General features: G+C 27.6%; 1 protein-coding gene across 2 annotated transcripts; it reads left to right on the top strand.

The window, feature by feature from the left end:
- The first annotated feature begins 2,635 nt into the window (after window positions 1-2,635).
- LOC129288800 (very-long-chain aldehyde decarbonylase CER1-like) lies at window positions 2,636-15,208 on the top strand. Of its 2 annotated transcripts, XM_054925544.1 has the most exons (10): window positions 2,636-2,712; window positions 3,329-3,546; window positions 5,851-6,086; window positions 7,510-7,729; window positions 9,034-9,409; window positions 9,657-9,761; window positions 10,189-10,389; window positions 12,271-12,366; window positions 13,294-13,467; window positions 14,844-15,208. In XM_054925544.1, exons 1-10 carry the CDS (start codon window positions 2,653-2,655, stop codon window positions 15,006-15,008), a joined length of 1,851 nt encoding a protein of 616 aa, XP_054781519.1. In that variant the 5' UTR covers window positions 2,636-2,652; the 3' UTR covers window positions 15,009-15,208. The 2 variants fall into 2 exon arrangements, with proteins under 2 accessions (XP_054781519.1, XP_054781520.1); XM_054925545.1 differs by lacking the exon at window positions 10,189-10,389.
- Window positions 15,209-16,156: the final 948 nt, after the last annotated feature.

Here is a 16,156-nt window from a genome sequence, read left to right as displayed (position 1 = left end):
TATATTAATTTTGATTATATTTATGAGGTATTTTATTATTTTCAATACATTGCATTATTCCTTGATTCCACATGATAGACAAAAAATATTAATTTTGATTATATTTATGAGGTATTTTATTATTTTCAATACATTGCATTATTCCTTGATTCCACATGATAGACAAAAAATATTAATTTTGATTATATTTATGAGGTATTTTATTATTTTCAATGTTTATCTTTTCTTTTATGCATTTATTGAATGTTAGAAAAAATTATTAAAAATAATTTCTTATCCTTATTAGAGATAAAAGTCAAAACTTATAAATTTTAAGACAGAGTTAATAAGGTTTAAAATTTTTTTTAATTTCAATAAAATATGTTGGAAGTAATTTATATAAAAAAATTATAATAGTACGGTTTAAACATGCATCATACTTCTCTTCCAGCCAATTAGAAATATCCTCAATAAAAAAAAAAGGAAATATCCTCGATAAATAATGAATATGACATTTACCAAATGCACCGGAAGAATTAAATGTGAGCCTGATGAGCACAAACCATCAATCGTTCTAGCCACCAATGTTCACATTCACGAACAACATAAATAATAAGGTCCCATTTGACATGATGAAAGATATTTTGAAGGAATCCAAATCAAAATTGAAATTGAGTTATTAAATTATATTATTATTTGGTGTGTGTGTGTGTGTATATATGAAATTTTGATATTATTTTTATAAAATTAGAAAAATTTTAATATTCGCTAAAAAAATTTTTATTTTTATATCTTTGATTATAATATTAGAAAAATTATTACATTCACTAAAACATTTTAGCTATTTTTTATTTTATATATATATATATATATATTTTGGAGGGTTTTTTTTTTGCTTAAATAAAAAATGCATTTATGATTGATTGTTGTATCTCTGCCTATACTTTTTTAACAAGATTTAGAAGTGTCAGCACTTAAAGTGATTACGTGTACTTGCTTCAATACCATCCCCAAAAAAAATCATAGGTTCAAGTTTGGCATTGACATATTTGTATACGTATGGATGTATATTTTTTTTTAGGAGAATTGTATTTAAGGACTTTCTAAAAGAATTATTCAAAAATAATGATTAACAACAAGTAATCATTAAAAAAAAGTTTCTGTTATCACTGTAATAATAAATAATTTTATATTGATCCTTATTTATGAATAATTTTTTTAGGAGCTGATATGATTTGTCTTGTTTTTTTTTTCACAAGGAAAGCCCAGGTTGAGTGTGATTTAAAAAAAAAAGATTCAGAAAATTATTCATTTCCTCATTGCCAATTAAAATTCAAATTTTAATATTTACATGTCAAATTTTAATATTTACAAGAACTTGGGACTTGTGGGTAATTATTTTTTTATTTGGGATCTACATGCAATTCTTCCTTTCAAAAAGTATAAGCTTAGTTGTAAATACTAAAAATAAATTGAAAGTTGGATTAAAAGACAATTTTGCCCTAGTGCAATATCTCCCTTTAACATTTGAAAGCAGTGCAATTTTATCCTTTCTGTTAAAAAAGTTAAGTTTGATCATAATTAGTTCACCTATAAAATTATAAAAAAGGACATTAAAAATTATATTAAAAGACCCTTTAAGAAAATTAATATTCATAAAGTTCTTTAAATTAAAAATAAATTTCAAGAAACTAATGTTATTTATCTTATTTGAGTAAAAGACCAAAATAACATTTTAACTAACTACTTTGACTAACTATCGAGTGATTATTGAATAATCATTAGTGATACTTGTAAAAATTATTAAATATTAAATTTTTAGTGTTTTATGAGATATTATTAAAATATATTTATTTTTTAATTAACTGTTGTTGTTGTTGTTGCCAATGATGACTATTCTGATAATCATCAAGTAGTCTATCAAAGTAATTGATAAATGGGAATAAGAAATAACATTTGTCTTTTGAAATTTATTTATGATTTAAGGGACTTAATCAGTGTTAATTTTTTATAAGGTATTTATTTATAATTTTTTTGAATCTTTTTTTTTAATTTTTAGGTTGTTTTTTTATAATTTTTAGTTAACTAAAGGTTAAAGTTACTATTTGTTAATGGTAAGAGAAACATTGCATTTTTTTTAAATGATAAAGGGGAATATTGCATCATGAAAAAAGTTTATGATATTATATGCTTTTGTGTGAATAGTTGAAGGATAAAAATGCTCTTTAATCATTTAAAGTTTAGTTGTAAATACTAAAAGTTCAGTTATGAATTATTTAAATGCATTTTTAAATTCATGTGTTATTTCATTTCTAAAATTTAGAAAAGCATATTTGAAGATCATGAAAAATGTAGTTGTAAAATCATGAAAGCCTATTTATTTACAAGTTTTGGTTTTTATAACTAAATTTCCAGTTTTTTAACTGAGATTACAGGTTTAGAAGTTAAGAATGCTATTATTAATTGTGATTTTTACAAGTTTAGAACGAGTTTGCATAAGAATCCTTATTAAGTGTTTACAAGTTTAGAAGTTAAGATAGAAGGACCTCGGTTCTTAAATGCAGCATTGAATAATATGGTTTACAGATGAACAAAGCACACTATATATGTGTGTGTGTAAGGAAGCCATGTATAATGATTTGTGCCATTAGAAATTGTGATAGTTTTATAGATATGGCTTCTCAACCAGGCATTCTTACAGATTGGCCTTGGAAGCCTCTTGGGAGCTTTAAGGTTTTACCTTGTTGCTCTTCTAAGCACTTATTGCTTTCATTCTCTATAGCCTTTTTAGTCTCTCTTTTTTCTTTTGGCATTATCCCTTTAGCTGTTTTATCTTTATTTGTTTAAGGGAGGATGACAATGATGTCTTAAAATAGATAATTTATGACAGCTAGATCCCGACAAAATTTTCTGAAAAATAAGTTATAAATATTAATTTAGACAATTGCAAATGAGAATCCTAATTGCAAATTACAAGTTACATTTAAAATTTAAATGTATTATTTGCAATTAGAACTTTTAAATTTGCAACTATGTGGATCAATATATACAACTTATTTTTCTAAAATTTTATCAAGAATATATACGACTTAGACTAGTGAACCAGTAAACCACCTAGTCTGCTTGCCAATCCGGTTTAGAGTTTTGGACAAGTCAACTTGTTAGATTTTATATATTTTTTCTTCCATTTATTGAACTTGAAGTAAGACATCATTTATATATTATGTTTTTTGTTTCAACGATACCTCCCTTTGTATCATGTTTTTTGTTTCAACAATACCTCCCTTTATATCATTTTGAGTTAATGTTTTTTGTTTCATGATGGTGATGATGGTGGAAATTAATGAAGCACATGACATTAGCCCCATGGGTGGTCCATACCATTTACTCTCTCACGACGTCGTATGAGAGGGACTTGGTTTACTATCTCATACTTCCAATGTTAATGGCGAGGATAGTGCACAGCCAGATCTGGATATCTGTTTCTCGACATCGAACAGCTCAAGGCAAAAACAGGATTGTTGATAGAGGCCTTGAATTCTCACAAGTTGACAGGGAAACCAATTGGTTCGTCCCTATCACAATTACTCTTTATGTTATAATTTTTACTGTGTTTTCTTTGGGAGAATGACAATGATGAGGTGATCCCTAAATATTAAATTAATGATAATGATAATTAAGCATCAGACAAAATTTTTTGAAAAAATAAATTGTAATATTGATTCAAATAATTATAAATAGGAATCTATAATACAATCTAAGAGCTATATTTAAAATTTAAATGTCTTATTAATAATTGGATTTTTTGGATTTATATTTGTTTGAATCAATATTTGTAACTCACTTTTTTTCAAGACCTAATGTTTATTAATTTAAAGTTTTGAAATTTCACTTTTGTTCTCTCTCTCTGTTTTTTTTTTAATATTTGTTAAGCACATGCAAGAAGAATAATCATTAAGAATTAATTAATATCATCAACACATATCATATCAATGTATAAACGATCTATTATGGAGCCATAAAAATATATCAAAATTTCATCCCTACGTAAGACATATATCATCAGTGGCAAAGGCAGGACCACATGTCGCAAGAGAATGCCAGTTAATTTTAAAAATAATGATTCAAAATAACTATTTAATATTTTTTAAAAAAATTATATATTTTATAATTGTCCCCTATACTTATTATCAAAAGTTATTAAAAATATTTCCTTGCATATAAGTCACTAATTTATGATATTATTTATACATAAAAAATCTATAAATATATAATAATTAAACAGAAAGTTAAAAAATTAAATAAATAAGTATATTATTTTCTAAAAATCAAATTAGAGTTTGGGATTTAGTGGATTCAAAACTGGGCTTAAGTTAAAACATTTACAAAAAAAAAAGGGTCTAGATTTCAAAGGGTGCAAAATTTTATGGCTAGAAAGGATAAAATAACAAAATCTATACTACTTATTTGTACTTTTTTTTCTAAATTGAGGGGGTGCATATGCCCCCTCCAAATATATGTGACTCTACCACTGTATATCATGCATCCTCATTTAAGGATTTTTATTTTTGAAAAAATACAATTGTTGATCCATAACTTTTAGCACGTTTTGGTATCAATCCTTATACTCCTTTATGTTGGTCATAGCTTTTTAAGTTTTATCTATTTGCAACGTTAATCTCTTTATTTTTAAATTTGACCATAAAGACTTAACATGGTGGCTAACATGCAGTTAAACTCTATTACTTCTCATGCTAACTTGTTATATTACTTCTCATCCTCATTTAAGGATTTTTATTTTTGAAAAAATACAATTGTTGATCCGTAACTTTTAGCACGTTTTGGTATCAATCCTTATACTCCTTTTATGTTGGTCATAGCTTTATAAGTTTCATCTATTTGTAACGTTAATCTCTTTATTTTAAATTTGACCATAAAGACTTAGCATGGTGGCTAACATGCAGTTAAACTCTATTACTTCTCATAGCTAACTTGTTATATTATGATGAACGACTTCTATAAAAAAGAAATAAGTGGAAAGCAAGAAGAAACTAGCTAGGGCAAAAAAGCATAAGGATTGGTAACCATTTTATAACTCATACAATATCTAACTCATCATAATTTTACCAACTTAACAATAGTAAGAGTTTTGTACACATTAGCATATATTTAACTCTGTCAATGACGATATAAGAACTAATGTTGCGAGCAGATAAAATGTAATAGACTACAAGAGCAATAAAAAAAATGTATAGGGAATGATATTAAAACATATTAAAAATATAGAGACCAACAAATACATTTTTCTTTGATCTTTTAACCGATTATTCCATTAGAGATTAGATTCAAATATATGACCAAATTCTGATATCTGATGTCAAACCTAATTTATTCATTGCCTTATTATTAGATCCAAAAAGCTGAAGTTGTTAGTAAGTAGCTAGTAAGCGACTAGCTACCACCTTTTTCCTCTTTATTGTTGACAAATCATCTAGCATTGTATATTACCAACTATTTCAACAAGGTGAAACTCTTCCAAAATGGCTTTTTTCATGCAGTAAAAACTTGAAATTGGGACCATTTTTGTTTTTTGGAAAGAAATTGGGACCATTTTAAACCTTGTCCATTCATGTATTTTAATCTTATCCATTCATGTTCTAGTTGTAACTGGTGTAGAAAGTTTACTTACTAACTAGTTCAAAAATCAATGTACGCTGCTTGTTTCCTCATCAATTCTAGAATCAGTGTAAAAAGATTGTAGTAGTGTATATATATTCATATTTTTTGTTTTTTAAATCCATTCTTTGAAGCAATAATGAAGTTAAAACTTGATCTAATTTAGTCTTGATTTGGAATTCATATGGTTTGCAGGGATGACAATATTTTGCTGACCGGACATATAATGTACATAGTGTACATAATACTTCCTGAGATTTTTCATCACTTACCCTTATGGAGAACAGAAGGTGTGATTCTCATGGTTTTATTGCATGCTGGTCCTGTCGAGTTTCTTTATTATTGGCTTCACAAAGCTCTTCACCATCACTTCCTTTATTCTCGCTACCATTCTCACCATCATTCTTCCATTGTCACCCAGCCTATTACTGGTATGATACTCTTCGTTCATTTATGATTTTCTTTTTTCACCCATTGGCTTGGTTGTTGGGGTGAAGTTAGAGTTAGGAATTTGGGCCAGCTTGTGTTTTCCCACATTTTTGTAGAGGGTTGGGCTTGAGAATTTGCTAGAAAAATGGGTAAGAAGGTTTTCTGGTTCACGTCTAAAAGCTTTGTGAAAAAAGGTTGGGTTCAGACTAGCCTTTTTTAATTTTTTTTTAAAACCTTACTCTATTTTTATCATCTAAAAAATTCTTTACTTAATTTTAGCCTCAAACAATCAAACAATAACTACTAATATATTGAATTATCATAAAACTAGTCAAATAGTCAAATATTTTATTTATAAATGGTGGTGGTGGTAGTAGTGATAACCTTTTTTTTATTTGTACTTTAAATGTAAAATTGTTCTCAAAATTTGATTTGTTTAATATTTCATAATTAAATTTAATTTTGAAAAAACAAAAATAAAAATACAGGCTTTATGGCCAAGCCTTGAGGCTTAGTAATTTGGGCCAGGTTTTGACAAAATCACTTTTGTGCTCAAATGTCCAAATGAGCTAAGCCTATAAGGTAAAAGCCTGTCCATTTCCTAGCTTTAGACATTTGTATTTGATTACATTGATGAGCTCATCAAGTAGCTAGCCTCTTATATATATCCTTACACATGCCTTGCTCAAAGTATCTAATTATCATTGATCGTCATCACAACTTTCTTTCTTTCTTTCTGATTAGGGGAATGACGCTTGCGGTTTCAAAAGACCATAGAAATTTTTACATAGACAAACAGAGTCACTTGAATTCAGTTTCTAGTTTACAAAAAATAGACAAAATACATTGGAAGAGAAAAAGAATGAAATTTTGTCCTTCTGGATTCAAAGTTAATGAGTGTTTTCACTATAGCCTCCCTCTTGCATATAACTTCCACACACACCCTCCTTGTGAAAACGTCTCCCCTCCAATAATTTTAAAATAGATGGGTTCTGTGTTGTTGGCAAAGCCTATTATTTATACTTGCCAAAAAAAAAAGAAATATTACACGTAAGAACCCGAGCATTATAAATATTTAGATAAGCTCCCATTCCACAAAGGAAGCTTAGGTTTGGGCTTGATCCACTAAAGATTAATAAGGCCAACAGATTAATTTAGAGATAAGTCAAATCCCTAAAAAATGTTGTTGAAAGATATCTAAATAGTTGGATACACAAAAATATATAAAGCACTCCCAATTATTTGCAATTGAGACTCTTTTATTCACAGTTATATAAATCAATATTTGCAATTTATCTTTCAATAAATATTACTTATGATGACCTAAACCATGATTAAATTAATTTTTTGGGATATAAGTATCATTTTTCCTTTTTCGTATTTGTCATTTTGTATATTGATATTATTACTGTTTTTGTTTTACAGCTGTTGCTCATCCATTTGCTGAGGTCTTAGCATATATTACTCTATTCGCAATACCACTATTTGTAACGTTGTTCACAAAGACTGCTTCCGGTGCTTCTGTTTATGGTTACTTGTTTTATATCGATTTCATGAACAACTTGGGTCACTGCAACTTTGAGTTCTTCCCAAAGAAGCTGTTCTCTCTCTTTCCCTTTTTGAAGTATCTCACCTACACTCCATCGTAAGTCTCCTCCTTTACAGTTGTGTGCGTTCATTATTAGAGTATACTTAAGTTCCACACCTGATAATTAAAAAATAAATTAAGGTATATAAGTCCGAGGTGAATTTGTCCAATTAATTTAGAGTAAGTAAGTTTCGATGCATAAGGATTTAAATTTGAACAAAATTATATGTATAAATACATAAAAGACTTTAGATTTGGGTATTATAATTTTTTGCAATTTCAAATTCTCTTTAAATCCTATTTATTTGACATCTCAACCACTTCAATCCTCTCTTTTTTTTTTCCTCCACGTTTTCACCTATCAATGCTTCTATTATTATTTCCACTACATACTTTCATATATATCTCATTCTTGTATTAAACAATAGTGATAAGTCTGTCACTTTAAATATTTTGTTTCTGTTTCAAATTTGGACTCATCTTTTTTTTTTTTTGTCTTCTAAAATTTTTTGCACTATCTAAATAAAGGATTCCAAATACATAAATTTTAAATATAAAATTTTATATTTAAAATTTAAATTCAAATTCATTAATCTAAACGATACCTTAATTTATTTGTTAGATGTTAAAGGCAAGCCTCAATTAGACTTCAAACTTTTCAACGTCCACTACAATTTCCCCGTTTTGAAGGATTGAAGGGCTACTCTTTTGGGAATATTACAACAAATACGGAATGCAATTCAACACTTGTATTTGAGGAAAAGTTAAACATAATTTTAAACACCAAATTAAGACAATAGTCCGTATAGAAATATTTTTTTGCATATTGCATCAGTACTGTACGCCTGTTTGACTCGAGCTACAGAGAATTATTAAGGCTTGTAACCCTCAATAATAGTATATCTAAATCACATTTTAGATGTGCTTTTACCAAATTTAACAAATAGTTAAATCTCTTAAATATACTTTTGTCAAATATAAATTAAAATTTAAATGGGCACTTAATAAAATTTAAACTAATCCAAATCCAGTACTTGTTGGATTCTTTCAAGTAATTTTAAGGACAACTACCCCTTTCAAGTATTTGTATGGGGCAATTTTCAGAAAATAGTTAAGACAAGCCCAACTTTCCAATGGATTTTCCAGACTTGTGTCCATTTATGTAGCAAGACAAGTTAGTAAAATTCAAGAAAAGTGGATATCGATTTTGAAAATTAAATGAAAAAGAAAGTATATGTATAATTTAACATTGAGGAAAGCTGGTATGTCTGATGACTAGGAAATTATTATATAGTGAATCAATAATTGAATAGTAAATCATGACTAACAAAAATCAAGCTTGATTTATGAACCACATGCAGGTTTCACTCACTGCATCACACCAGATTCAGGACAAACTATTGCCTTTTCATGCCAATCTATGACTACATTTATGGTACTGTGGATGAATCCACAGATGAAACTTATGAAACATCTTTGAAGAGACCAAATGACTCACCAAATGTGGTTCACTTGACTCATCTAACAACGTTGGATTCCATCTATCATCTTCCATTAGGGTTTGCTTCCTTGGCCTCCAAACCTCAAACATCAAAATGGTATCTTCATTTCATGTGGCCTTTCACTTTTGGTTTTATTCCATTGGCTTGGATCTTTGGTCGTACATTTGTTTCAGAAAGGAACACTTTCAAAAAACTCAATTTGCAGTCATGGGTCATACCACGATTCACAAAACATGTAAGAATAATTTCCTATGTTGCCGTTTGCTTCATTAATATAGCTCAATTTTGGAAATGGTTCGAAATTAGAAACGTATTTCTGTGTTAAAAGAATTATAAATTTAGCTCTGATAAGGGGTTTTTAAATTTTCTTGTTCAAGAAAGTCCATAGTCTCTAAAAGAATGAGGCAATTACACTTTCATGAAAAGGATGACTAGGATCTTAACAAGACAAAATTGAAACTTATTTCTTGTGCATTATGCAGTATTTGAAGGGAAAGAGCACATCACTGAACAAATTAATTGAAGAGGCAATATTAGAGGCTGAATCATCTGGAGCTAAAGTATTGAGTCTTGGGCTTCTTAATCAGGTAATTAGAAATTAAAAAAAAACAACAACAACAACATAAACCTTCATGAGTTTTTACATGCAAAACATCAAAAAAAAAAAAAAGGAAGAGGAAAAATCATGATCAGGTCCCATTCAAGCAATCTAATTACAATAAATATATATATATATATACATGAAATTACAAAATTACTCTGAATCCCCGTCTCTTTTACTGAAATTATCAATTATTGCTAGATAGGTGTTAGTACAATTGTTCAGCTAACAACTAAACAGCACTAAATTGTTCAGTTAACAATAGCTGTTAGCAATAAGTGATAACGTCAGTAAAAGCACATGGGACTTCAAAATAATTTTCTAAAGGCACAGGTAATTATATATATATATATATATATATATATATAACACGAATTGTTTGGCCAAAAAAAAAATACAACACAAATTGGCAGGAAGAAGAGCTGAATGAATATGGGCAACTTTATATCCACAAGTTTCCAGAGTTGAAGATGAAAGTTGTGGATGGAAGTAGTTTAGCTGCAGCAATTGTTGTGAACAGCATTCCCAAAAGCACAAGTCAAGTGTTTCTGCGAGGCAACTTTAATAAGGTTTCTCTTGCTATATCCAATGCTCTAAGCAAAAGAAATGTTCAGGTAAGTTTTATAGACAACTATGCTGAAGTATATAATATTTTTTTTAACTTTATACAAAATTTTATTTTAATTCCTTAATTTATAAAGGATTTTTTCAATCCTTTAACCTGAATACCATTAATTTCATCACAAAAGATGTATAAATTATACTTTTTAATATTGACAAAACATTTTAAATGTTAATATGTCAAGTTTAATTTTTAAAAAAATAATAACAATGATCAACATAAAAAATAATAATTTGAAATTAATAATATTAGAGTTAAAAGATTGAAAAGATATTTTTTAAAATTAAAAAATTAAATTAAAATTTTATATAAAACTAAAAAACTAAAAGTACAGTTTGCTTATTTATACACACATATTTGGGGACGGACCCACGTTTGTTGTAAAACTACATTTTTATAATAAATTAAAGATAATCTTGTTGTAGCAGATGTTATTGCATACTTGAAAAAAAAAATGCTACAATAATAGATTTTATGATAGATACACACATAAAATTAAAAACCAATAGATATTATTTTAATGCGTAATATATATTAAAATCAATGTAAATTGCTTTAATGAGAGTCAGGGCCGTACCCTGTCACAAATGGGGCTAATAAAGAAATGAAATGGGTTTTGAGTCAGCAACTCTTGGGCCAAAATCTAGTAGGCTTAGAGATATGGATCCAATACAAGGAAGTGGGTTATATAGATTGCCAAGCAAGAGGGGCGAAGGGTCTGAAGAATTTTGAGAGCAATCTCTTTACAAATAGAAATAAATTACATGATTATACAATATTGGTTTATAAAAATATTTTTATAATTTCCATTTTTTTCAAAAAAATAAAAATATCATCAATGCATGATGAATATTAAAAAGAGTAGAATTTAGTAGATTGTTTCAAAAAAAATTTGAATAAATTATGCTTAGCCTTTTATACTTAAGGGACTTGTTTTCAATTAAATCAAAACATATGTATCATTTATGGATTATTTATTCTCTAACAAATTTTTATTGTTAATATTATATTAACACATTGAAATTTAATTGTTTTGATTTGATTGGATAAAATTATATTAAGTATACAAGGTTAAGTATCTAAGTATTACCCTATTAAATTGAATAAGAATTTAAATAATATATGTTTACTATTTAATTTGTAAATAATATTGGTTAATGCTAGTCTTAGCAGGTCAAGTATATAGTTTATTATATTTTATATCATATGTATAAAAAATATTTCATTTAACTATATTTTTAATTTATTAAAATATTAAATAATTTCAAATTATTATTATGATATTTTCCATATAATTTAAGTATTTAATAAAATTTTATTTTAAATATTTAAAAAATTTATCAATAGTATGTAAAATCTTTTATTTAAATTTGGCCCCCCTCTATCCTATTCTGCCGCAGATGAGAGTTCTTATGATGTATTAAAATATAAGTCATATTATAAAGAATATATGGATCATTAAATATGTTATACCTAAATACCTACTTTTAGGCTTTTAAATATTTTCAAAGTATATATAATACCAAATTTTGGATTGTGACTCAAATTTTGAGTCTGTGATATATTATAATGAAAACTTCAGGGAGATAAAATATTACTGTTTCCTATTTTAAATATAATTGACAACTAACTTCCTTAGTAAAGTTAAAAAAAGTTGTTAATTAAAAGTAGTTTAACTTCTTAAATATTTCCCAAATTGCAATAATTTTTTAAATCTGTCCCTAATTAAATAGTTCAACCTGTTAAACTTTGGAAAGATTTCTTTAAATAAAGAGAGTGTGTAAAATAATGTAAAAGTTAACAATTCTCTTAATTTTCAAAAAATTTTGTTTTTGTTTACTTTTTTTCAAGTCGTATGATATCATGCAAGCAGGTGGCTATACTATACAAGGATAAGTTGACGAAGCTTCATTCAAGAGTACTCAAGTCCAAAGTAAGCCTTACTCTCACGACAAACTATGATGCCAAGGTAAATATGGTTATCGTTGAGAATGAATGATTGTTTTACGTATCCATATCTATATTCTTATAGGTTAATGAGTCATGGCTAAAGCTTCAAAGGAAAGCCCATATTAAAAGATAAGCTCATTCAATAGGAGAGTTTTTAAATTTATAAACCCTAAATCACTGGTGAGAGTTCAAAATGTAGAACTCATTATAAACCATACCAAATCTTATGAGCACAAGTTTAAAAAAAGAGCTCACCTCAAAAAGCTATCATATTAGGAGGAGAGCCTCTCATACTTATAAACATCATTTCATTTGTAAGGCTTCCTAATATATGGCTCACAACATAACGGCTTGTATTCACTTATGTTAAATGAACCTATAAACATGTTTAAAATCACTTTCCACTTCACCAACAAAAAAAAACCTCATTTTGAACTAGTAATTGTTGAGTTTAGTGAAAAGAGATAGTTCTTCATATTTTGATGAACTAAAATTTTAATTTCTATTAAAAGAAGTAATTGCATTTTATATTCAATCAAGTCTCAAATAGGATTGCCTTTTTTTGGTTGCCCAAGGTATCCACCGTCGGTAGCAGTAACTAATCCCTTCGCCATGGGGTCTCCCACAAGGGGACAAATGGTTGGCTATAGAGTACTCTCCATCAAATAGGATTGCCTTTAATAAGAAGATACATGTGCACAACTATTAAAAAAAAAAACAACCTAGTTTTCATGCTTTTTCATGTGTTTTCAAACATACATCCTATCTCTATATCCATTTTAAAATTTGAGAAAGTTTTAAACTTGACAGAAACTTATATGCTAATTTGAACTTTAATTTAGCATGACTTTGTAGCCGTAGGTCTTTTGATGTAATAAAATTAATAGATCAAACCAAAACCTAATATAAAATTAAAATATTAAAGATACACTTATGCCTTTTGTAGATATGGTTGGTGGGAGATGGATGGGATGAAGATGAACAGATGAAAGCATCAAAAGGAACATTATTCATACCATATTCTCAATTTCCTCCAAAGAAAATGAGAAAGGATTGCTTCTACCACTGTACTCCTGCCATGATGGCTCCTCTCTCATTCACCAATGCACATGCTTGTGAGGTTAGAATATATATTACCACTATAGTTTGATATTTTTAATTAGGATATAATTCCAATGGTCTTTTGTAATAGTTAAAAGTTAGCTACGTTTTTGTTTAAAAAAAAAATTAGACGGGCTCCACTTTAATTAGGAAACTTACACAAATCTCTCCTAAAATTACAATTTACACTATATAAACTTCTTTTTTATTTTCAAGGTTCTATTTTTCTACAGTCAACCTCTAATAAGTCGATCTCTAATTAACTAAATTTTACCCTTTTTACCAAAATATCCTATTTAATTATGAGTAATCACATTTTCTTGACATTTTTATTTTCAATTTGGTATATTTTTATTTTATTATAAATCTTATTATTTTTAATTTAATATTTTATAAAAAATTTAGTTAAATATTACTATAATTAATTATTAAAAAAATTTATTTTTTTCTAAAGAGAGTAAGCAATAAACAAAAAGATTATGGGGAGAAGATTAATAATTTTAATTTTTAACATAAATTTCAATTAACAAAAAAAATTTAGAATCATTTGAACAATGTTAAAAATTAGAATAAAATAGATTTTTATTTTTAAGCACACTCACTCAATGAGTTTCTTAATTATAGCCATGGGATTTAATCAATATTTGAAAATTATCTAATTACATTTTTCTCCAAAAATTTAAAACATTCCTTTTAATCAAAGCACTCGTTGTTTTATATGTTGTCTTCTCTAAAAATTTGAGATTTAGTATGTACTTTTGAGTATTATATAACAAAATCTCTTACAACTACTTGATTAAATCAAACGGTCATTATCGTGCCACATGAAATACTCATTGTTCTCCAAAAATTATCTAATTACATTTTTTCTCCAAAAATTTAAAGCAATCCTCATGATCAAAACGCTCCTTTTATATGTTGTCCTCTTTAAAAAGTTTAGATTTAGTGCTTTTTTAGTATTGTAAAACAAAATTTCTTACAACCACTTCATTAAATCGAATAGTCGTTATCATGCCACATAAAATGGTCATTATTCTCCAAAAATTATCTATTTTCATTTTTCTACAAAAATTAAAACAATTCTCATGATCAAAGCACTTCTTTCATATGTTGTCTTCTCTAAAAATTTAAAATTTAGTGTTTTTTGAGTATTATATAATAAAATCTCTTATAACTACTCGTTAAATTGAACAGTTGCTATCTTACCAAGTGAAACACTGATTGAGTAAGTGAACTTATATTCACCAGTTCCAAATATGAATAAAATATGCAATTTTAAAAACAGATAAAAGGTCTCTAAACTATTAGAAACATTTAAGGGAGTCTAATGTATTTTACCTTCGGAAGCCTTCATTTAATGTGAAATTTTTCCCTTTTTTCACTTTGGGATGACAGAATTGGTTACCAAGGAGAGCAATGAGTGCTTGGCGAATAGCAGGAATAGTACATGCCTTAGAAGAATGGAATGTTCACGAGTGTGGCTCTACCATTTTCAACATCAATCAAATATGGCATGCAAGCATTCGTCATGGTTTCCAACCTTTGGATATTCCCTTTTGATCAAATCATGTTAGTTTAAATATGCACGAATAAATCCGTGTGTCTGTTTTTGTTTATTTAATTTGATCTCTGTTTCTCGTTTAGGTTTTTTGCTGTGGGTTGATATCATGTATATGTATAGGGGCCACAACTTCCTCTATCTCGTTTGAATAAGGCCACTTGGTTATAGTATCTATCTGTATGTCTATATATATATATATATATATATATCATTGTTGGTCCTCTTTAATTTGCTTCCTAATTTTAAGGATGTGAACGTCATGTTTAATTACATTTTTCATATTAATTATTCTTTTTTCTGATTTTATAGATATCTAGATGTATTAAAATTATAAGTTGCTTCGGCTAGATTGTTAGGAGGTTTGCAAATTTATTTTTTTACACATATATGGGCCTACTGTAGATGCACGAACTTGATTCAATACTTCTTGAAAAATCAAGAGGTTAAGACTTTAACCCCAATAGACCCTTTATTGAATTAACCAACCACTAACTGCTTGTCAGCAGCAGAGCTCCAGCAGCTAGCGATGGAGGTTCGGCCTTCGGCTTGGTAGTGGTATGTCCACCGACGATGGTGGGGATTTTTGTATTTTATATAGACTAAGGATATTGTAGTAATTGGACAAAAAAATATAATTGAATTTGAGACCCTTGGATCTGTATAAGAGTTTCAAAAATTATTGGACCTTGCAAATGATTAATCACTTTGGAAGGGTCGTAATTGATATTCTCCCTTTTTTTTTTTTGCTACATGATATTCTTCCTTTTCATTTATTTTGAAAAACAAGTCTAAAACCTGCATTACAAAGCACAATTTAAAATACAAGAAAAGGGGGAGAGAACTTAATCATTACTACCTTAAGTTCAAAATATAAGTAATTTTTAAGAAAAGTTCTTGTATCAATAAAGTTTTCATTCTCATAAAATATATATTCTTTTTCTTTTTTATCCTTAATTTCAATTATCAATATATTTCATGATGAGTAAGGGATAAATTTACACAATAATCTAGGTTAATAAATACGAAAGGTAAAATGAGGAGGAAAATTTTCATATGTACAAGGTTGCTTATATTTTAAACCAAGATTAATTAAAAAAATGCTTATATTTTGGATCTGGGAGAGTATTTTGGATTTACTTATTTCTAA

This window comes from Prosopis cineraria, unplaced genomic scaffold (genome assembly GCF_029017545.1).
Source record: "Prosopis cineraria cultivar Desert tree isolate PC_DT_omini unplaced genomic scaffold, ASM2901754v1 PC12, whole genome shotgun sequence".
In the NCBI taxonomy this organism is placed as follows: Eukaryota; Viridiplantae; Streptophyta; class Magnoliopsida; order Fabales; family Fabaceae; genus Prosopis; species Prosopis cineraria.
The sequence above is the reverse complement of the archived record's forward strand: the minus strand, read 5'-3'. Positions and strand labels throughout refer to the sequence as shown.